Source organism: Gavialis gangeticus, unplaced genomic scaffold, assembly GCF_001723915.1.
Source record: "Gavialis gangeticus isolate Ggan-Ray unplaced genomic scaffold, GavGan_comp1, whole genome shotgun sequence".
Lineage (NCBI taxonomy): Eukaryota > Metazoa > Chordata > Crocodylia > Gavialidae > Gavialis > Gavialis gangeticus.
The window spans coordinates 70662928-70686107 of NW_017729022.1; the positions used below are offsets into that span (position 1 = coordinate 70662928).

The following is a 23180-nucleotide window of genomic DNA, read 5'->3' on the forward strand; positions in this document are numbered from 1 at the left end:
TCAAACAGCCGGGGGGGGGGCTAACCACACCCACCTCAGGTTAGCCCAGTGGAAGCAGAGGGAGGGGTGCTCATGCCCCCCCACTTATAGCTTAACCTACAGTAGGCATGTGCCTGCATTTATGGAATTTCTGTCCAGTTACAAAACTGATTTAGTCTAGCCAGGTTAAACTAACCTGCAAAGACTGAGTCAATTCAGGCTCAGGCTTTTTGAATGTCTGTCCCTAGCCCAGTGGATCAATGCTGATTTATGACAGCTGAGGATCAGGTGCAATAACTATAGCTCAGGGCACAATCTCTGTTAATTACTTTATATATTTTCTGGGTGTTGGTTATAGCTGTATTGGTCTAAGGACATAAGCAGATTAGGTTATTTGGGTAAATGTGATTTTTTTTATTAGAAATAGTTGGAAAAATTGTTCCTTACAAGCTGTCAGGCACAAACATTTTACCAGCTACATTCGGTCACTGGGTCAATATTCCCCTTCCCCTCCATTTGCCTGTCTCACACCTATTGACTCCCATCCCCTCTGATCTTCCCTGCCACACATTTGCATTTTAACAGACCTGCAATGTGCATATTGGCTTAAGTTTCCATTCCACCCAGGACAGTACACAAACACCAGCAGACTCTCCCTATGCCTGAAGAAGGATGTTTGTACCCAAAAGCTCGTAAAGAATAATTTCTCCAACTATTTAGTTGGTCTAATAAAAGAAATCACTTTTATCCAAAGAACCTTGTCTGTCTTTATATATTTTGCACATTGTAACATGCTCGTGATATTACATCAATAATAGAATAATCAGAACTGAAGAAGACATTCAGCAACTTAACTAATGATGCTTTCATTACTTTATCCTTAACCTGTCATATTTTGTGAACTAACATCATACCAACTCATGACCGATTTATTGTTGGATAACTTTAAGATGGTCTCTGATTGAAATTTAAATCAAGCTTTGATTTTAGTGAAGTACTTTACTCAAAATACTTATGTGTTTGCAAAAATTTGGGCATACGTCATTTCTGTGGTATGTTGAGTTTATTTTTATAATGATTTTAATATTTTCCTCAATTAAACCATGAACAGCTGAAGACAGTTAAAATGATTCACAGTAGGAAAGTCTGTAAGAGCGGCTGGGGGAAGGGACAGGTAAAGGTAATTCTGAAATTCCCAGACAGTTACAGACCCCCGGGGTAGCCAGGAAAAGAAAGCTCCAATAGGAATTTATATATTTGAAATAAGTAAAGAAAATTCAGATGAATTAAAACACAAATATAGACACAAAAATCTGCTGCTTCTTTACTCTCTAGCTATGTGGCTTATGCTTCCAAGTCACCTCTGTCACCAATGCTGTGGAAACATGGACTATTCAAAGACTATTGTGTTAACATCATTATGTTTTATGCACCTTTATGGATTTGATAAAGATTACCCATTGAGCCAGGAATTTAATTTAAAAAATATTTCCTGGAGAAACTAAAGGCATCGGCCAATAATTAATGTAAACTGCCAGTGCTGAAACAACGTAAGAAAAATCTTTAGAATTGTCACCCATAGACTGGTTTGACGTAGTTCAAAGGCCTTCACAGATAAAGGACTTGACACTGTATAAAAATAGCCTTGACCTGGAGGAGAGAGTGACTCTTCTACCAACTGACATACATGAGGCTCTTACCAGGCCTTATGCAGGACTTGAAGTACTTTTGTCCTGCCAAGTTCTCTGGGTGGAAGAGGGGTGACCAACTAGTAAACTAGGCAAGCATATAACTTCTTTATGGTTTTAAGAAGGTATGTTTTATGTGAATTGCTTTTGTTCTGAAGAAATAGTACTTTACTTGATGAAAACTGGCTGGCGTGTGAATAACCCTGTCACTGTTCCCTGGAGAATCAAACTACAGGTGTGGAATTGAAGTCAAACCTGCTGAAGGGATTGCAGTGGAGTACTGAGGCTTAAACCTTAAAAGACTCCGATCTGGAGAGAGCAGATCACGGGATTCTGCCCCAAGACCAGTGACAGCTAGAGATGTTATGTCTAAGTGGCAAGCCATTAGGAGCTCAGAGTTGTCTTTAATGAACTATGATACCCTCAGTATCATGTCTATCCTTATTTTCCCACTGTCATTCCCTACCCTGTATTGCCAATTGCTTTTTAATTTAGGGCCTGATTCTGAAAAGTTTTTCCTGAAAACAGTGCTTCCTACATACATGTGTCAAACTGCATTACCTTTTCTAAGCAAGTTCTTCTAGGAATGATGTGCATTACTCCAGTCTCCTCCCAGCTCACCCATCTCTTACCTCACCCTATCCCTCCCTGCATTGGGTCCCTAACATTTTTTCTATGAAGTGTAGAAGAGGCATAAAGCAGATATCATAGAAGAGACTGAGACACTCTTCCTTGTAAGAGGAGGAAGGCTCTGAGGTCTGCAGGCCCCTACTTTGGCAATGGAAACAATATACTGTACAGTATTTTCTTGAATGTAAGATGACCCCCCAATAATTAGATTCTATACCTGGAAAATGTTTAAATTTGTTATAATTTTCCAGGTATAGAGTCTAACTATTGGAGTTTTGCCTTGAATTTGTCCCCCTCCAACTGCTAAAGCAGGGAAAATAAATCTGGGGGGGTCAGGTAGCCCCCTTACCCTCTGCTCCATCAACTTGTTCCCCATCTTCATCCTTACTGTCAGACCCTGCTTTCTATGAGCATATGGAAATAAGGGGCAAATCTGAAAGCGCTGACCTTGAAATAAAAATACCTGTAGTAATCTGCATGTAGGCAAATAATTACAGGTACCCAAAGACTTAGCTTATCTAGAATTAATACATTTTACCTTTTTTGAAATTGCTGCAAGTTTTAGCACAGGTACTCTATAAACACACTTTTAAGCTGCACTTTTGTACCTACTGATATATAATACAAACTGGGTGCATTTACATGTGTGCTTTACTATAGAGTTGATTAATTAGCTCCATAGTAAAGGGTCACAGTCTTCACATTTGCTGGTATTGGGGCACAATAAATTAACTCTGCCATAGGGTAGTACTGTCTGAAACAGTACTATCCTACAGTGGAGTAATTTGTTCTGCTGAAATGCATGTGTAGATGGTGACAGGGGCTGGCTGGGGCATGAAGGTGCTAAAGTGCAGGGGGTGCCTCCTGCCTAGCTCTGTACTTTAGCACCCTCATGCGCCAGCTAGTCCCTCCGCTGCCTGACACCACCACCCAGAGCACAGGGCTGACCCCCTGGGCCCCCTGCCAGCCTGGGACTACTCCACCCTGGGTAGAGGGGTTGCAGTCCCAGGTGCATGTGTAAATGCTGCACCCAGGAGCAGTTTTCTCCAGTGCAAACTGTGTCAGAGTTTATGATGTTATCTTAATGGCATGTGATATTAGTCCAAAGGCAAAAGGTTCAGGACTTATCATATATATAGTTAATTGGACTAGGTCCCAAGAGAGTCAACAGTATTTCAAGCATGGTGACCCCAAAGCTTGTATGTACTCTAGATATTGCCCACAAAGGATCCATGTGCCAATTAGCCCCCACTCATGACTGGAGCTGTGTGTTCTTCTCATAAATCTTGGGATCCTCCCAAACTTTATATGTAGATAAAGTGGTCTGTCTCCACCTCATGGAGGGTGTGGCCACACTAATCATATGTGACAGGCTGAGAGAGGGGCTAACAGAGGGATTCTGGGTGAACTGCTTGGGGCCCTGTTTCTTCACATTGGTGAAGAAACAGGCATCATTGGAAATGAGAAAGAAAGGCACAGCTCAGCTGTGGGAGTGAAGAGGAAGTAAAAATGTATTTAGTGTAGTGGCTTACCATAACTTGAAAAAAGAGTTGATGCAGAGGGAGAACTGTGCTTAATGGACACCATCATACATCTTATTCAGATGGGTTGCAATAAAGTATTCTTGTGGTATGATTTGCCCAATATGGGCTGTGTGCTTTATAGTTATGCTCAGTGTTGGCTGCATTTAATCAGTTCCATAGTTGATTTCCATTACTGAGAACATGCTGTTTTTAGCAGCAGTGTAATGATAGGCAGTGTAACTGATGAGTGACAATGTACATTTATAAATTGTTCTTACAAAAGATTTCCATTTCTAATTCAAATGGCTAATGAGATGAGATTCTGATAAACAACACACCATAGAAATACAATATGTGGCAGTCACATAGCTTTTAAAAAATATGGATAATGATTTGAAAAATTAATATTCAGTTTTCTAGTAGCTTTTAACCAGTTGTCCTTTATATTTCAGTTAATCAGATCTTACTAGTCCTTCTTGTTTTGACTGTCTGTGTCATTCTGTATAATAAAGTTCACAGAGTGCCTTCCACATTAAAGAATGAAACAGGTAAGTGGGTCATGATTCTAGTCTGTTTTTTATACTGAATTCACTATCATTGCATCTGACTGGTGGCTTCTGTTCCTGGTGTAACAAAGTATTTAGGAATTTATAGTTGAATTACATATGCTATTTGAATATAATCTGGGATGCAGAACTTTTAATTTCTAGATCCCTTGATTAGCATAATAGCAAATCAGTCATGGCTAAGAATCTTCATTCTGATTCAGGGTCTGGTCCAACTTTCACAGAGGTCAATGAGTTTTTCTTCCTTTGACATCTGGGGTGGACCATAACCTCAATTTTGTGCAGATGCAAACAGAGAAGTTCACTGGAAATAAATTTTGATGAGAATCTTCCTATTTGAAATAAGCTGAAACCACCAACTCATTTCAAGTAGGTCACCAATCACCAGGTAACAGCCAGTTAGAATCAACCTGACCAGTGACTGGTTTGTCTATAATTTAAGGTTTTGCTGATATTCTAGTATAGTTCATGTGGCAAAACCCCTTAATGTTGACATACTTATACTGGTATAAAAGTCCATATGCTAATGTAATGTCTTACATCTTGGGGAGAGAGATAAAGATAAATTGGTATAAATAAATGTTATTTCAATAGCATCTATACCAGGACTTTTACTGTTATAAGTAAGTTGCTAAAATTAACATCCCTGACAGTTATACTAGCAAAACTTTTAACTGTAAACCAGGCTTTATTTTTGTATTTACTTACTAGGATCAGGGCTCGTAGTGGAGTTTACCAGTGACTTTCTGGTTGTGCAAAAATGTTGTATTGTTAGTTTGTAGGTTGTATGACCTGAGGACAAGTTCTGTGATAAATAGTCACTGATTTCTGCACAGTAATTTGCAGTTTTGCTATATATAGCTCATTTGGAGAATGGTGAGGAAATGGAAGAAGAAATACCCGTGGTGATATGTGCTGCTGCAGGCAGAATGGGAGCAGTTATAGCAGCAATCAATAGCATATACAGTAACACAGATGCTAATGTTTTGTTCTACATCGTTGGGCTAAAGAACAGCATTCCACATATCAGGTAACAGCGTTTGCCAAATGTATTATTTTAGTGCTTAATTAGGGTCAGAATGGCATTGGCCTTTGTACTGGGTAGGGGCAGATTAATGCATGGGCCTGAGAGGCCCCCAAGGGGCTCCAGCTAATCAGGGGCCCCCTGGGACACCAGGGGCATCACAGCCCAGGCAGGCATCCTGACCATGGGCATCCAGGGCAGGCAGCGCATGCCTCCTCCCCTCTAGCCAGGCCAGGGCCAGAGGCTAGGAGGTAGGCACAGGGCTCCATGTGGATAGTGGCAGCATCCCGGGGCTGTCTGTTGCCAGGAGGCCCCGTGGGCAGCCCTGCTCCCACTCCTGCTCTCCACCATCTGTAGGCAGCCAGTAGCACTGGTGCCTCTGGGACAGGACAGGATGGGACAGCCGCACCCCACCACGGCTGGCAGAGGGGCGGGCAGGCAGCTGGGGGCAGCACAGAGCCCGTGCCACCCCTTCCTCCCTCCCCCAGCTGGCCCTAGCTCCAGCCCAGGCCTTGGCCCTGGCCTGTTCCACAGCATAGGGGATTGCAGCCCCAGCTATGCGACACCCGCCAGGTGGAGGAGGGGCTGGGCCAGATTGGGGCTGGGGCTGCTTTTACCTCAGTGGTGCTTGCACCTTCTGGCTCACCCCAGACGTTCCAAGGAAGCTGGGCAGGCCCAGCTGCAGCAGAGGAAACCTGCCCTCATCTAGTGGGGGGGGGGTTCCAATTTTCTGTTTCCCCAGAGCCCCAGTAAATCTTAATTCACCACTGGCACTGGGGCACAGCACTGGAGGAGGCCCAAGGTGTTGTTCCTTCTCCTTGTGTAAGGGCCAGTAACAATTGCTCTCTTTATGGTCCTCTGCACAAAGAGACTACTGCCTCCTTGCCTTGCTTGGGACAGAAACCACCCCAGAAAAGCAGCATAGAATAGCTGGACCATAACCATTCCCCAGTGTCTTGCACTAACCAACTGCAGACAGATGAGTTTTGCATTACTCCTTATTTAGGGCTGTATTGTAACAATCAGAGTATAGGAACACACAAAGTAGGACTAATACAAGAAAAAAGAGGGTTAAAGGTCATAAATAGGGCTCCAACCATGACTGTACTAAAAACAGATCTTGGGGGATAAAAAGTAGGTGGAAAAAGGTGAACCCAGGTGGGACTTAGAAGGAGGGATCCCAACAACCGCAGGCCATTGTACTGAAGAATCTAATCGTTTTAGACTGACAATCTATTGGACTTATACAGCACTCATTACTGTATTTTCTTTACAGTATTTATACTAGTTATAGTTTATGTTCCCAATACATGTGTGAGAGAGGGAAGTAATATTAATTCCATTTTTTAATAGTGGAGAACTGAGGCACAGAGAGATTAAAGCCAGATTTGAAAAGGTATTTAGGCACCTAATGTGAATTAACTTCAACAGGAATCAGGTGACCAAATACTGTTAAAATTCTGAGCCCAAATGATTTGCTCAAGATAATACAGAAAATCTGTATTCAGGGAAGATCAGGGAATTGAACCCCAATTGAAATAAAGACACAGGAAATGGCCTCAAGTAGGGCTGGTTAAAAAGAAGAATCTTTTTTTTCCCCAAATGTTGCCAGAAAGTTTTCTTTTTAATTCTAGAATGTTAGCATCATATTCTTATTCTTAATCTGGCCAGCTCTAGTCTTAAGTATAGCCAAGACCTATGCCATGAAGCATTTGGACACCTAACACTGAAGAATTTTGGGGATTCCATAACAGCTTTTTTTTTTTTCTTTTTCCACTTCAGACAATGGATTGAAAATTCTAAACTGAGAGAAATAAATTTTAAAATTGTGGAATTCAACCCTATGGTACTAAAGGGAAAAATCAGACATGATGCATCACGCCCTGAGCTGCTCCAGCCAGTGAGTAAACAAACGCCATGTCACACTGTCTAAGATTGAAGGGCAGGTTTACACATGCACTTTAATGCACATTAGCTTATTTTAATGCGTATTAAAGCATCACGAAAATGGTGCTGTTTAGTTAATGTGCATTGCAATAGGTTAGTATGCATTAAGCATCACTTAAAAACCATGGGCACCTATACACATACAGCAAGGCTGCTTTGATGCGCTGTAATTACAGTGTTTTGGAGCAGACTCAACTGAGTGTGCTGAAGCATGGTAATTACCGCACCACATGTATCATTGTACCTGCGCTGAAAAAATGGTGATGGGGGCACTTTAACTAAGGCTCATTGAACAAGCTTTAGTTACAGCGCTGCCACCATTTTTCAGCACAGGGATGCTGATACACGTGATATTCCAGGTGCTTTCATCAGAGCGGCTCTTGGAACCGCTCTAATGAAAGCACTCCCTGCCCCCCCAACTCCCAGAGCATGTGTATAAATGCCCCGAGCTCTTTAGTTAATGTGCATTAAGACAGCCTGATAGGCATTGTCTTAGTAGCTCACAATGGAGGTACTAGATTTAATTCACATTAACTAAAGCATGTTAATGTGCATGTAGACATGCCCAAAATGCTCTTTAAAGATTTATGATCTTTGAAAACTTTTCCCTCCTCATGCAGGACTGCAGGGGTACTGAATGAGCTGCATTATACTTTGTTACACTCTTATTGTTCTGTACTGAGTGGCCTAGCCCTCCATCAGTAGTGAGTGCCTCCAACACCACATTGCACTTCTGCTCTTTCCTGGGGTGCAGCTCCCCTTTCATATGCTGTATTTGATGATTCTAAGAAGACCTGACTAGGCTAAATCCTAGTCTGACCTGACTAAATTATGGCTATGGCATATCCTTAGGCTAACCAGCTCGGGGAACAGGTACTTTAGAAGTTGCTCATAAAAATTACCTCACTTTTGTTGTAGTGTAATGGAATAATCAGTGTTATTGCTTTGTCTTCCATAACTTTGTGTCCTAATACATCACTCAGAAAAAAGACCAGCTGCTAAATGTTGAGGAAGCAGTCAAAGGAAAAGCAAAGAGATCACTACATGAAAATTTCTGCTAGTTTGCCCATCTCCTCATATGGCTGTTTTCAACTAGAGACTTTAAACTCTTGTAACTTTAAGAATTTAAACATAGTTTGGGAGAGGGAAAGTTCAAAGATGGTATAATTTCTTAGCTGGTGGTGTTCTGGTAATGCTGAAGGCTGCTTTAAAATACAGCAGCTGCCCATGACCACAATACACCAATTCAGAAGACGAGAGAAGCAAGGGTTTTTTTTTTTGGTGAAATCTTTCATTGGAACAACTGTAAAGATGGTAGAGATGTTGTAGCATCAAAGATATCACTGGAAAACCTTTGCTTCTTGCATATTTCTTGCACCATTACAGCTACAAGAACACCTCAACCCTACTGCAGAAGACAAAGACTTCCAGGATGCAAAGAAGCAGCAGTTTGTCCTTTTTCCTTCTGATATGCTCCCTACTTCTTCAGTAGAAACTGCTGTGCCATATATATGCTACTAGAAGGGCACATCTACATGAGACGCGTTAATCCACATTAGCCTAATTGAATGTGCATTACAGGTGTGTGTCTACACATGCATGCCCTTAATGCGCATTGAAAATGGCAAAATTAGGCTAATCATGCCTAAATTTGATACCTGCAAATGCAGGTATCAAATTTAGGTGCAATTAGTTAAAGCACATTAATGCACATGTAGACGCAACCTGGCACTATAGTGCTGGGTCTGCTCAGCCACTAGGGGCACATGGCAAGGCTGCAGGGGCTTGACATTAACTTTAGTGCCAAGTCCCTGTACGTGTAGGCATCTGCGAAAAATCGCTTAATGAACATTACGTTTAGTTGTGCTTAAATGCACATGTAGATATGCCCGAAGATACCTACTCTGGGGAGAGTCTCCAGTAGTTACACTGATTGCAGAACTTTGCATCAGTCATGCTGTGAAAAGCAAATACAGAGCAGCAACAGATCTGGACCACTGCAATAAACACTGGCCACCAGACCTATTAAGTTTTTAAGGCTAAAAGACCAAGATACATTTCTCAACTTAAACAGCTAAATGGACTAAGTTGGAGACAGCTAGAAAGTGTTCACCTGGGGCTTTCCTTACATCCTGCTGTGGCAACATGGGTCAGTTTCATCCCTTTTTGGCCTTTACCACTGACTTCAGATGGACCTGAATAAGGGAACAAAATGTTCCTATGTTGCTTTAGCCTAAGCCAGATATTTAGCAATCTTTACAAAGTTCTCATGTAAAATTCTGGAAACACTATAATAATTATTAGGATGAGTTTTCCCACTGTCTTTGGTAAGGCCAGGCTTTCACCCTAGGAGCTTTGAAGGAAATATGGAGGCAAGTTTAAATTGTGAAACTAAGTAAATTATTATGAATAGTGCACAGTGAGGAGAGGCCTAAACTACATTTAGATATGAGAAAAGAAGTTCAAGGCTATAACCTGAAGCCACTACATCATTTTTCAAAATTTTCTTTTGTGTGTGTGTATGTCTAACAGCTGAACTTCGTTCGGTTCTATCTCCCTTTGCTCATCCAGAAACATGAGAAAGTCATATATTTGGATGATGATGTCATTGTGCAAGGTAAGCCATTCTCCAAAAAGTAGTTTGCAGCATGACTAAAATCAGAGATCAACAGCTTACACAGTCACTAAAAAAATATGAGGTCTGTTTGATGCCAAGGAGGAACTCTTAGTAGGGCTGCACATATGACAGTTTCATATCTACCCTTCTAGAATATTTTAGGAAAAGAAAATTTAAGGGACAGCTTTTACTTTTGGAAGTTTGAGTCTGCTCTTAAGCCCAGGGATGCTTTTCATTTCTTATTGCAGATGATCCATTGTTGTGTATACATGGGCCTGACAAGCATCAGAAGTGATTTCATTAGCACAGATTGCAATATTAATCTCTAAATAGATAACTTGTATTTCCTACCATTGTTTGAATCCCCAGAAATGCTTGTAATAGTATTACTGTAATTATCTACTTATTCTCAAGATAACAAAATTGAATCAGATCAAGGGGATAGAAAGCCTGGCTCCTTTTGTTTCGAGTGCCATCAATTCTTCTTTAAATCTGTGGGAGCTAGGGTCACTCGATACTTCACAAAACCAGGCTCATAGGGGTTGATAGTTTGTGGTTAAGCCATAAAAGCTAGGAGACTGTTTATATCCTAGGAAACCCCCCCATGTCCATGCAGCAAGAGTTAACTAGAAGCATAGGTCTCTTTTCAGGTAGGTTTCTCTATAAGGCTTCCACCACTTTTTCTTGCTTTATTATTTTACTTCAACCCACTTCCTTTTGCTTATTAGTTCTATAATTTTTTTTTTTTGCCCCAGGATCTCAAAAGCATTTTATATATGTTAATTAAGCAATAGCATCCTTATGAAATAGAAATTTAATGAGCGTTGTGTTTTGGTAAGGACTGAGTGAAGACATTAAAGCTCCTTGAGGCAACTTCCTCTCTGGTATAACAGTATGTAGGTCAGCAGAATTCTTTTTTTGTATGACAAAAATGGTGTCCGTATCTTCATCTTTGTGCTCTTTGCTGTTTTTGTGGATTCGGGAACTCTTGGCCATCAGAGATGTCACCAAGGATCACTACGTGGAAGTGGCTGTCGTTGATCTCTGTCACCAGAATGATTTCAAAGAACAATTGTATTAATTTGTTTTCAACTTTTCTAATGTTTCCCTTGCTTTTCTGATCAGCAGTACTTAGAGGCACTTAACTATTTAAAATATGGTATTTTTGTTCTTTTTGCTTTACCTTCATTTACAAGGAGCTTCATAATAGTTTCCTCCATATTAAACCATTTGAAAATCTTGCATATAGATATGCCTTTTCAATGGAGTCATCATCTCTCCCTGTTTTATCATGTGTGGCACAATCTATGGGGAACAGATCCTGAAACATTCATTTAGTCATATTTCTCTTTAAAATTAATAAGAGTTTTTGTAGGGTATAAATGAATATGGATTAAAGGGATTAAATCTGGAAATAATGTTAGTTATGTGCCTTCTACCAAGCAGCAAGAAATTCACAGTGAATTTTGGTGCATTGTATCAAAAGTGTTGCTTTTGGTTTTCTTGTAACTGGGCACTTCTACACGAGATGCTTTACTCAAGATTAGAGCAAATTACTGAGCCACTGTCTACACATGCAGATGCTTATTGCACAGTAATTTGCTCTAATCGCCAGTAAATTTGCTACCTGTAAATACAAGTAGCAAAATTTACTTGAGATTACTTACTATATCGTATGGCATGTGTAGATGGCTGACTGGGAGCAAACTTGCTCCAGGTCAGCTGGGCAGCAGGTAATGGTGGTGGGAGATTGCTTCCTGCCTCTGGGTGTTGCCTGCTGCTGGGGCACTGGAGTTTTGGTGGGGCAATGTCTCCATGCCCCAGCAGTAGGGAGCTCCCAGCCCCTGCTCCCCAGTTGCAATCATGGAGCAGGGGCAGGGGAGATTGTTCTCAGCTGCAGCTCTGTGATTGCGATCATAGATCAGGGGCTGGGAACAAGGTGGAAGCTGGGACAAGAGGCTCTGAGCTTCCCACCAGCCCCTAGATTAGCACCCAGGGGAATCCTAGAGCTCCCCCTGGCTGCTGCAGGGGGCCAGTGCAGGGCTGGAGGGGGCCAGAACAGACTGCTACCAGGAGCAGATCTGCTCCCGCATCCCTGCATGTGTAAATGCCTGCCTGGGGTGGGTTTACTCTATAGAGTAATTTACTCTAAGGTAAACCCACCCCACAACATTTGCATGTGTAGGCCTGCCCACTATCTATATCTTGAAAAAAGGAGCTATTTTGAATTTGGAGGAAATTTCTTCTCAGATTAGAACAATTTTAAGGCAGGTTAATTTTGAACCATAAGTAGCTTTACTTCAAATGTTGCCCCATAGTGGAAAATTAATTTTCTCTCAGGTTTTCCAGATACGTTCATGAGTTGCATCCATCAGATGATTAGTCTTTTATTTCTTAAACAACATTTTCTGTGTTTTGTTGTGTCATGCCAATCAGTACCATATTCAGGTTTCCTAGCAAATGCAAATGGATTTACTTTATCAGTGGCAGAGCCAATGACATTAGGTGCTAATGTTATTTTGTTAATGTTGTGAGCCCAATTTTTAAATAGAAGGCCTATTATTAAAGAAAAAAAATACAATTATCTAACAATAGCCCAGATCAAACTGCACTGTACAGGGAACCAAAGCACAATTCTAGGGGAGGGGGAAAAGAATAAAAATCTCTCCCCCAAATCAGAGACTAACTATGGATATGAATATCTATAAAAGCAAGCTGCAACTTCTACTTCAGCTTGTGTCCCACATTTGGACATTAATTTCAGCATGCAGGCACACCAAATGAGAACATCCAAATACAAAATTTCTATGTCCAGTTATAGGTCCCAAATTTGAAAACTGCACCCATAGAACAAAATACAGCTCTCACTTACATCTGTACAGTTCCTTGAAAGTGGTAGAAATATACCTAAGGCAAATGAGCACAGAAAAGGTCCTAAACAGTCTTAAGGACAAGTATGTGGCAATAAGAGATCCATTCTGAAATTCTCAATTCTTCTATTGTCAGGGGACATCCAGGAACTATACAACACAAAACTAGCTCCCGGCCATGCTGCAGCTCTTTCAGACGACTGTGATTTGCCTTCTACCCACGAAATGGTCAGAAGTGTAGGAATGCAGGTAAAACGTCATTTTGAAATTCAGATTTTTTTTGAGATTTAGCTTTATTTTTTTTCTACACCTCCCCCCTAAATGACAGTTTTCTTAGGGTATAGGTGCATAGTTTGTACAGTTTATTAAGGGGAATTTCTTTCTGCGACAGTGTAAAATATGTTGCTGTATTGTGTCTTCTGAAGTATTTTCAGCATTCTAAAATTATGTTCATTTCAGAAGGTCACATGTTTCAATTTTGTCTTCTCAATATGTAAAGATTAATATTAGGCTTTTAAATAGTTGAGAAAGAATTAGGGTCAATTTTTTGGGGCTAGTCAAAATATAATATTTGAAGGCTAATTTCTAAGTAGGACCAAGCTTCTCTGAGAGATTTTAAATGTAGTAGCCTTAAAATATCCTAGGTGATGGACACATAACAGCAATCAAGTTAAGATACAGAGAGAGTAAAGAGGAACAGGCCAGCGACAGAGCATTGTGGACTACAAGGGAACTATAACACAGAGATAACGATTTATAATCTTCCAGCTTTGTGTTTTACACTGAAGTCAAGGCAGATAATATCTAGAAATGCAGTTCTTAGAGGTTCAGGTTCAATATCTGTGAATACTGTAGGTGTTTGAGGTAGACACATATTTAATTATATTTACATGAAGAGCTATAGTAGATATACATCCTAGGTGTAATTTCCTTTCTTTCTAGAACACTTACATGGGCTTCCTGGACTACCGAAAGCAAACAGTTAGAGATCTTGGCATCAGCCCTAGCACCTGCTCCTTTAATCCTGGCGTGTTTGTTGCAAACATGACCGAGTGGAAGCATCAGCGGATTACAAAGCAGTTAGAAAAATGGATGCAGAAAAATGTTGAGTGAGTACAGACACTTTGTTATCCTGGCTCTTGCTATGCAGTTTATACTTTAATTTTCTGTTCACTCTTCAGAGTTGTCTAGACAGGCCTTTCGTCACGGTTTACAAGGAAAAATAACTTATGTTGCAGAATTTCCCACTGTTGAAATCCAGCTCTAGGCACCAACAATCATAGAAAAAGTAGGGATCTCAAGAGGTAATCACGCCCAACCTCTCTTGCTCAAGAAAGGTTCATCCCCGTCTAAACAATCCCAGACAAATGTTTGTCTAATTCTGTGCTTAGAAATGTCCAGTGGCAGATTCTGCAGCCTCTCTAGATAACGTGATCCAATGCTTAACCACCGTCATAGCTAGAAAGGTCTGATACCTAACCTAAGATCTACCTTGTTGCAGTTTCAGCCTATTATTTCTTGTCCTGTCCACTACGGACATAGAGAACAGAAAACAATCAGTCTTCTCTTCCTTTTTAAATCTGAAGACTCATCAATCTCCCACTCAGTCTTCTGTTCTCTAGACTAAATAATCCCAATTCTTCCAATCTTCTCTCATAGGGCACATTTTCTAGACCTCCAGATACTTATGTTGCTCTTTTTGGGACTGTTTTCAAGTGATCAACACCTTTTCTTGAAGTGCAGTTCCCCCAAAGTACTCCCCCGAAACGAGTCAGTACTCCAGGTGAGGCTTTGCTAGTACTAAATACAGTGGAAGAATCATTGGGTATGATTTCCATATTAACTCCTGTTAATATATTTAGTATGGAAAATAACTCTCCACTTTTGCTGGGAGCCTCACAAATTGTAATGCAAACCAACTATAAAGGGGCCAATATTTGTACAGAATTCAAGAAGACTGCTTAAACACCAGTGAAAAACATGTCCTTTTGTCTCCCAACTTTTATTGACAAAGAGCTGCAAACGTGGGAATTCCTATCTGAGAAAAGCAGCAAAAGATTGTTCTTTTACAACCTATTTATGTTATAAATATATGCTATAAAGCCAGGAGTGCAAGTTATCTATATATTCCTGATGCAAATTAGTAGTAAATATGAGATAATCCTGTGCAGAGTGAGATTCAAGTTAAGTCATGGTACAGCAAAGCAGAGCTATAATTAAAACAGGTCTTACTTTTTCAATGTTAATTTTCTGGAAGGTGGAGGGAAGGAGGAGGTTTACATGCATGTGTGGTAAGTTGCTTGTACAGCATTAAACATTGCTGGCAACTAGCAAAAATATTCTCCAAAAGTTAGAATACTGATAAGACAAATAACTAGCATATCTGTTTTTACCAAATGGTTCTGCCCTGGTTTATAGTGAAGATCTTATTTTCTTCAATATTTTGAGGGGTGGGTTTTGTGTTCTTTCACAGGGAGAACCTTTACAGCAGCACCCTTGCAGGAGGTGTGGCCACCTCTCCAATGCTCATTGTATTCCATGAAAAATATTCTGCTATAAATCCCTTATGGCACATAAGACATCTTGGTGAGTACGTTTCATTTTGAAACGCTATGGGTTGGAATTAAAGGAGGAGGTATTAAGGATGATTATATTCATGACTATGTGATTATATTAATTATATAATGAATGATTATATTAATATGCATCATCATATATTGAATGATTGTATTTCTATGGTTATATTGATTCTCGGTACCTTACTTGCACCTCAGATCAACAACGCCTGCTCAATGCTAACTTGTTTTCCTCCAATATTCAATATTAGTGGACTTCCATTTTCTGTGTCCCACAGTAGCTATTTGGGGAATTTTCAAGTAAATCTTTCAATCACGGCTCAATGCTTTTCTGGAAGATACATTTTAAACAAACAAGTTAGTGGGTTCAATACAAAGGTAGGTAGATTAAATTTAGTGGCACATGATATACCAGAGGAGATTAGATGATTTAACAGCGCCTCTGGCTTTGGAATCCAAGGTCTAGGAAGAGGTTGAAGGACAAATCAGTCACTTTCAAAAACAGTTCTGGATTTGGTTTTATCTTAAGAATGGATTACTGCCTTAAATGAAGAGATAGCTAAATAATGGGTATAGACACATAACACAATTACTATAGAGTGATTTATTCTAGATTTTATTCTATAGTAAAAAAACCCCAAACACTTGTGTGTGCTCTCTGGACACAGGTAATGTTTTCCAAGCTGCCTGTCTGCAGTAGGTGCTATTACAATATCTATCCAATACTTGGCAGGTGGCTAGTTTGAACTGAACAACTGGTTACCCAGGGATTAAACTGGCTATGGGAGTGGACACATCACACATTCCATATGGTAACTTTCCTATGTAGAAGTTACTCTATAGTTTTCAAAGGTTAGCTTTACCCTGAATTCAGATGACCTGCTACTTAATAGGGCTACATGTTGTGTCAACTCCATGTTTACCAAGTAGTAAAGTCAAGTTACTGTGCAGTAAAAGTCTTATGTGTCTGTGCCCATTATTGGAACAATATTTTATAATAAAATACTTCGTACTGTGAAATAAGTGACCTGACTGAAAGGGTACTGGAATTGGGCTACGATTGATCCAAGTATTTTGTATGTACTAAGCAGATGGACCCCCCCTTCCTTCTCCTCTACAGAAACCTGAACAAAAATTCCACTATTTAAACATTCAACATTGCAAGAATGTATTTTCTGAGATTAGTAGCAGACCTAGAAATGAAAAATTAGATCAAAAAATGCTTGTGTCAGAAATAATTGACAATTAAATTACTGTTTTATTTTAATTTTCCATTTCCAAAGGAGGAAATCCTAGAGTGGGATGCACTGGTTGGGATAACACTTGCCAATAAATAAATAATATTCAGAGATATTTTTTTTTTAAAGACACAAAGATTAAGTAGTACGACAGGGATCACCTCTTCCTGTGTGTAAAAGAATGAATACGTATTTGTGATGGTCCAGTATAGTAACTCAGAAATTTCAGCTGCAAAGAAAAAATTGCTTAGCCTTTCTTCAGTCACCTGTAGTGACTGGAGTTTTTCAAAACATATTGTCCATCTGTACGTTCCACTGTGGATCTACAAGCCTTATGTACTTGAGCTTTAAGACTTCTGGCAAGTAGGACCACCCTCCCACCCCGGTCGCACTGTGTTCACACTCTCCTTGTGCTTTTCATAAAGAATATATATAGCACACACCGACTGCTCCTCAAATGCAGTTGCAGGCTATCATCCAGGATTTGAAAGAGGTGATGAAGGGTGGAATGTGGTGGAATGGATATATGAACAACACATCTTGAAGGACTTGTTTCTTAATTTCTCTTTGCAATGATGGTCCATATGCATATTCCATTGTGGAAGACTCCAAAACAGTGTCCAGCCTATATTAGCAGTGAGATCTTAGACTGTAAGTGGAATAGTGATTTTAGTAAAAGTTGTTCTACTGCAGCAGCTCAACATGACACTTCAGTAATGGCATAATGTATGACAGCCCTGGTAGAATATTTTCTAATCATTGCTGAAGGCTCCACTTTAACTGTATTGTAGGTGGTCTGGACACAACTGGACATCCACTTAGAGCACTGGCTCTCACCCAGCCTTTTAAGACTCAAGGCACCCCTCAGAATAGGCTAGCTTTTATCTTTATATATATTTGAAGGGTATAACTGGATGCTGCACAATATTATCACTGTTAGGTGTTATATATAAAATATAAATATATATATTTTACTATGGAAAAATAAAGTAATGATTCTATTGCAAAGAATTTGCAAAAAATACAGATAGACCACAACAGGTCAGAATGTTTTTGACACTATTTGAAATCTCTGGGTTTATCTTGTAAATTTTGTGGGTGCATGAACACCTAACAGTGATAATATTGTGCAGCATCCAGTTATACCCTTCAAAACATCTTGCAGGACCCTAGTTAAGAATCATGAACTTAGTCCCTTGGCAGATGTTGAATAATAGCATGATTAGGATTTAAGAAATGTTATGTTCCATCTTAAACATCACACAGCCTGAGATGCTCTCTGTGCATGGCAGGGCATGCAGTGTTTGGGATAGGGCATAACATTCCTCTTATCCAAGCTACACCACTGTGGAGTTGTCCTCAGAAACAGGCACAGGGAACCCTGGGTCCTGGCTTGGGACTTGGAACTGCCCTTCAAGGAAACCTCGGAATATAGTGTTGAGGGAAGTTTGTCATCAGCACCTGGATTTTCCCTACTCTCCCCAGGGTCATGAAGCCTTTCTTAACAGACAGGTGCAGAAGTTAACTTATTACCATAGGTTCAAATGACAGTCCCAGGATTGTAATAATTAATTAGGTGCCCTTGCAGGACCATGTTCTTCCTCAGAAAGAACCCCTTAAATTTCTATTAACTCCAGTATCACAGGATAGGAAAAAAAATCAAGTCCTCCATCAATGGATGATGAGTTGAAATGGCTGCTAGATGCAGCTTGACCAAGCTTAAACACAGGTCATTCTGCTTCACCCTCAAAGGAGGTGGTGGTGTTCCTACTACACCCTGTGGAAAACCCAGTCCATTTCCCTGCTGTAAACCAAGGTATTTGTGACAAGATACCTCAGTCTACAGAAAAAAGCCTGCTCTACACTCAGCAGCCATCTACCATAATGTATGAGGTGAAGAGAGCTTCAGTCTTATCCTGAGTTCTTATTCCTAGGATAAGACTGAAGACTGATACTGGCAACTGATACTGGGAGCACCAGTGTAGTCTTGAGACTGTGGGAAGACAGATACACTCATCTGGGAACTATGCTGGGACTAGTAGAGGCATATCAGCAAGTCTTGCTTGGCTTCATCCAGTACTCTGGGTATCAAAGGAGCTTGTGGGCAAGTATACAGTAGCTTTATGTATATGGCATGAGAAAGGCAAATACTGATCTTGGAAAAGCCTCAATCCAAAAGAATGTTGTAGAGGACAGAGTCTTTGACCTGAAAAGTAAGGCTGGACTAAGAATGTAAACCTGAAGCCTTACCTCCCTGTCCTTTCAGGTCTCGGAAATAAAGGGTTTGCTCATGGAGCATATATGCTGGATTCACCCAGAGAACACAGGCACTTGAAGTTGTTCAAGCCCTGTCAGAGAAAGGACACCGCTTAATCTGCCCCCTGTACCTCTCCTCCTACCCCATGAGGTGGTCATATGTATCTATATCTATAAAGCAAAAAACTGCCATCAGGCAACACAAACCAAAAGGAATTCTAACTAAAAAATAAGATACTTAGTGGAGAATTAACTAGGTTAATAACAAACAGCATGTAGCTAGGAAGAAAAACTAGTTTACGACAGCAGAGCACTCATCTTAAGCCAGAAGACACTTGAGGGGAGCTGAAGAGCACGAGATGCATAGCCTACTCTTAATGAAAAGCATGAGGGTAGGCTAGATGCTTCCATACTTTGTGCTTATTGCTAGGCAAATATCTTTAAGTTCAAGTGTGGCACATTTCTAAGACATGCCTGAGCACTAACCATGGAATGTGCATACGGACAACTGCTCAAAAGAAAACTGGGCACATTCAGTATAAAGGGAAAAATAACTATTGAGAAGAAGCAAGTTATTTTACTTATTTATCACTACCATTTTCACTAGTCCAGGATCAAAAAAGTAAAAGGTTTCAATACAGCCAGAGGAGATTTGAAGACATACCGTCAGCCTTCAGTGGATGACAGCATTCAACAGGACAAAGGGATGATGACTTAGTTATTTAAAAAAAAATGTAAACAAGGGAACCTATTAGATTAGGCAACTGAGGTTCCTTATGACTTCAATTATGACACAATAATAAATTATTAGAACAAGGCAAAGGCTGCTGTTATCAAAGAACATGTGGTAAAAGCAGATGAGAATGAGCAGAACAAAAATGTCCATGAAAAATCATCACTCTTACAAAATAGGCCATTCTATCCAACAAACACTAGTATGCAGACTCACTTTTCATTAAAAGTTTTGATTTTTTTCCCCTTGCATAGCATCTTCTGGCAATAGCATGCATCCATAAAAGCTAGACTTATTTATTTTTATAAACTGTGCAGGCTGGAGTCCTGATACCCGATATTCGGAGCATTTTCTTCAAGACGCTAAATTACTTCATTGGAACGGAAGATATAAACCTTGGGACTATCCTAGTGTTCACACTGACCTGTGGGAAAAGTGGTTTATCCCTGACCCTTCAGGAAAGTTCAAACTGATTCGTCCCGATAGCTGATACTGATATATATGTAAATGTTTATACTTAAAAAAATAAAATACGTTTCCAGCAAGATCTAATTAATCTTTCTATTTATACACCACAGTTTGTAATACTGTTTTCCCTCTTTCTACTGTGAAACAGCTATTGAGCAAAACTGTATGTGCAACTGCTTTTACAAAATTATCCACGAATATTTGTTAAGGACTCCCATACGATGAAGTTTGCCTAACTGCGCCTGTGGAGAGGGAAAATTCAGGATTAGCTTGAATTTCAAATACAGGAAACCTGATAATGAAAACACTTTGATAAGGTATTTACAAAGATGAAACTTGCTACTAACCAAAATATATGCTAATGCAATGTCTCCTACCATCTTATCTTGCTGACAGAAAATCTACACCAGAAGGACTTTGCAATGTTAGAATACAAAATCATTTTAGCTTTGTAAACTATTTTTAATCATCGCTACATGAAAATTAATGAAACATTTCCAGAGGTATAGTTAGGGACCCACCAAATTCATGGGCCCTGGTAGCCTATGACATGGCTGTAACATGGCCGGGCCCTCCCAGTTTCACGGCCATATTACGGCCAGGACTGACATTGTGAAGGTGGAGCAAAGCAGCACCCCCATCGCATCTGATTGGCTGAGGGGTGCTGCAAGTTCCACCCCTCCCAGGCATTGATTGAAAGTCCTAGCTGGAGCCTTCTGACTTGTTAATTCAGTAATTATCACCCTCTTCAAGGGGCAGAGGACGATAATTACTGACTAAACAAGGCTGACCCCTTCCCAACCTGACTGGCTGCTGGACTGAGCTGATGTCAGGGACTCAACCTCCAATTTGCTCCACTGCAGCTGTTATCCTGCCCCTCTCTTCAGGAGAAGGGGTCTTTTGGCAGGCTTTTCCTGCTCCCCCCTCCCCTTCTGGAGACAGAGAGATGGGAACTTTTCCCATCTCTCCTCCCACCTCCCCCACTTCAGGAGACAGGCAGTCTGCCTTTTTTTTTTTTCTTTTTGCTTCCTTCCTCTGCCCTTCTAGGAGACAGCTTTTTGAACATAGCCAGTTCCCCATGCTTTTTCACAGAAGACTGCCAATTACACAATTTCCATGAAATCGTGTATTTGGTAGGTCCCTAGGTATAGTTTTTACTCAATGCAGCCATTTTATAATCTACTGCCTCTCTTTCAAGAGACTATAGTGAAGCAATTCAGTCATTATTTGCATGTATTATAATATATTCTTATCCTATTATTAGCAGATTGGCAAATATCACATTTAACCAGAATAACACATCTGATTCCAATACAATTCCTGATTTTATTGCGAAACATTTGTAGATTTTAAGACAGTTTAAAAACCTCCATATTAAATGTAATGAAAGAGCACCAGTTCTGAGAGAATACACACACATCACTTGCAATATTTAATGTAATTGTCTTTGTATGTTTAACTATACTTTATACCTACATAATGCAGTAGGTGCCTGTCAAAGAAGAGACTTTCAAATTAAGAAGCCATCTTTACAGTAGTTATGTACTATCACATTACCTTCTCAGCAATGGTAGTTACATGCTTTCCAGAGTTTTGTTGAAAAATAAATTGAATTGTAACAAATCCCTGATGCAAGAAACTCTGAGCACCAGCAGGAAAACGTCCATGTAAACAGTGACACATGATACAGTACATTTTAAATAACAAATGAATGATTTCTACATATCTTTGACAATATAATGAACAGCTTTATGCTAGAGCCAATAAGCATGATCAGAGCCATAATGCACATTGTCTTGATTTAAGAAACTCTACAATTAAGCCACACAATTTGGGAAGAAAACTGTAAAATAGCATGCCTGCTTCACAGGAAGCTGGCAGTGTGTGGGATCCAAAAGCATAACAGTAGGTTTAGGATCTACACTGAACGCATCCATTCAACCTCCGATGAAAACACTGCTGAAGCATGTGAGAAGATGAAAGAAAAAACAAACCTGGTGGTGTAATCTCTAATTAGTTCAGATTACAGAAATACCATCTGTGTACATTTCAAGTATATAAAGCACCTGCTCTCATAAGATAATCAAAACATTAATGCTTTGATCAACTTATTGCTTTTTTCCCCAACTCACCTCTATAAAAGAGAGGGAAAGACGGTGATATTAGGCACAAGCATGGAAATTCATTTCCTCCACACACCCTAAACGTTGGCCACATAAACAAAGTGTACACAGAGACACATGCACTATTTTAGCAAGTTCTTAAGAAGAGGTCCTTACTTTCCAGGGTTGATTTTGTTTTCATAGATTAGCTGCCCACGGTTTTAACCTCACTATCATTATTCCTGAAGGAAGCAAACAGAAAAATCCCCCTACACTTAGAGGCACAGAGGAAAGGGAACTGAACCGTATCAATTATCCCTAATCTTTCAGCTTCAGTCTAGTTTTCCCTCTTGGTGACCGATACAAATAAACGACTGTTCCTGCATTTAGCTAGGAGCATAGCCTCCCCATTTCCTGCAAAGGTAGCCAGTTTCAAGGGGTTCCATTTCTCCATTCAGTGCTAGAGCTACTTGGTGTAGGCCAAATGGCACGTTGGAGACCAGCAAAACATGAAAATTAGAGTGTTAGAGTCTGCAAAGCTCAAAAGCTTCCACCTTGTATTTTTCAGAGGGGGCTCAAGGGAATGAAAGGGATCCTAAACAGGCCTCATCTCAAGTCAGCTGTACTAGAGCAATTCAAACTGTGTTCCTGCTCAACACACTGGATTCTCCTTCACTCTCACTCCATCCCACAAATTGGATAGCTAAGAGCTCTAGGTCAGGAGTTGGCAACCTACAGCCATTTTATCCAGTCCATACAGCCAGGGGAGCTTGTGGCCTTTCAGTGGAAGGGAGCTTTGCCTGCACAGCAGCTGTATGGTTGGGGGGAGCAGTGGCAGCAGCACTGTGGGAGGGAGTGGTAGCAATGGCAGAGGCCAGTGGAAGTGGTCTGTGCCAGGAGCAAACTCTATTAAAGTGGGCTTCCACTCTAAAACATTGCTGACCTGTGGTCTAGGTGGCCAAC

General features: G+C 40.3%; 1 protein-coding gene and 1 long non-coding RNA gene across 3 annotated transcripts in view; both read left to right on the forward strand.

The window, feature by feature from the left end:
• The window catches only part of GLT8D2 (glycosyltransferase 8 domain containing 2), a 30625-nt gene extending 10429 nt beyond the window's left edge, over positions 1 to 20196 (forward strand). The window contains exons 3-10 of one of the 2 annotated variants that reach the window (XM_019515349.1): positions 4273 to 4368; positions 5248 to 5416; positions 7193 to 7310; positions 9929 to 9974; positions 12981 to 13093; positions 13787 to 13953; positions 15318 to 15430; positions 19965 to 20196. In XM_019515349.1, coding sequence (XP_019370894.1) covers positions 4273 to 4368; positions 5248 to 5416; positions 7193 to 7310; positions 9929 to 9974; positions 12981 to 13093; positions 13787 to 13953; positions 15318 to 15430; positions 19965 to 20137 — 995 coding nt within the window. In that variant the 3' untranslated portion in view covers positions 20138 to 20196. Of the gene's footprint in view, positions 1 to 4272; positions 4369 to 5247; positions 5417 to 7192; positions 7311 to 9889; positions 9975 to 12980; positions 13094 to 13786; positions 13954 to 15317; positions 15431 to 19964 lie in introns of both variants that reach the window. The other variant, XM_019515348.1, reaches the window with a different exon arrangement.
• Positions 1 to 23180, forward strand: part of LOC109296121 — a 637130-nt gene that overhangs the window by 224142 nt on the left and 389808 nt on the right. The gene's annotated exons all lie outside the window — the stretch shown is intronic.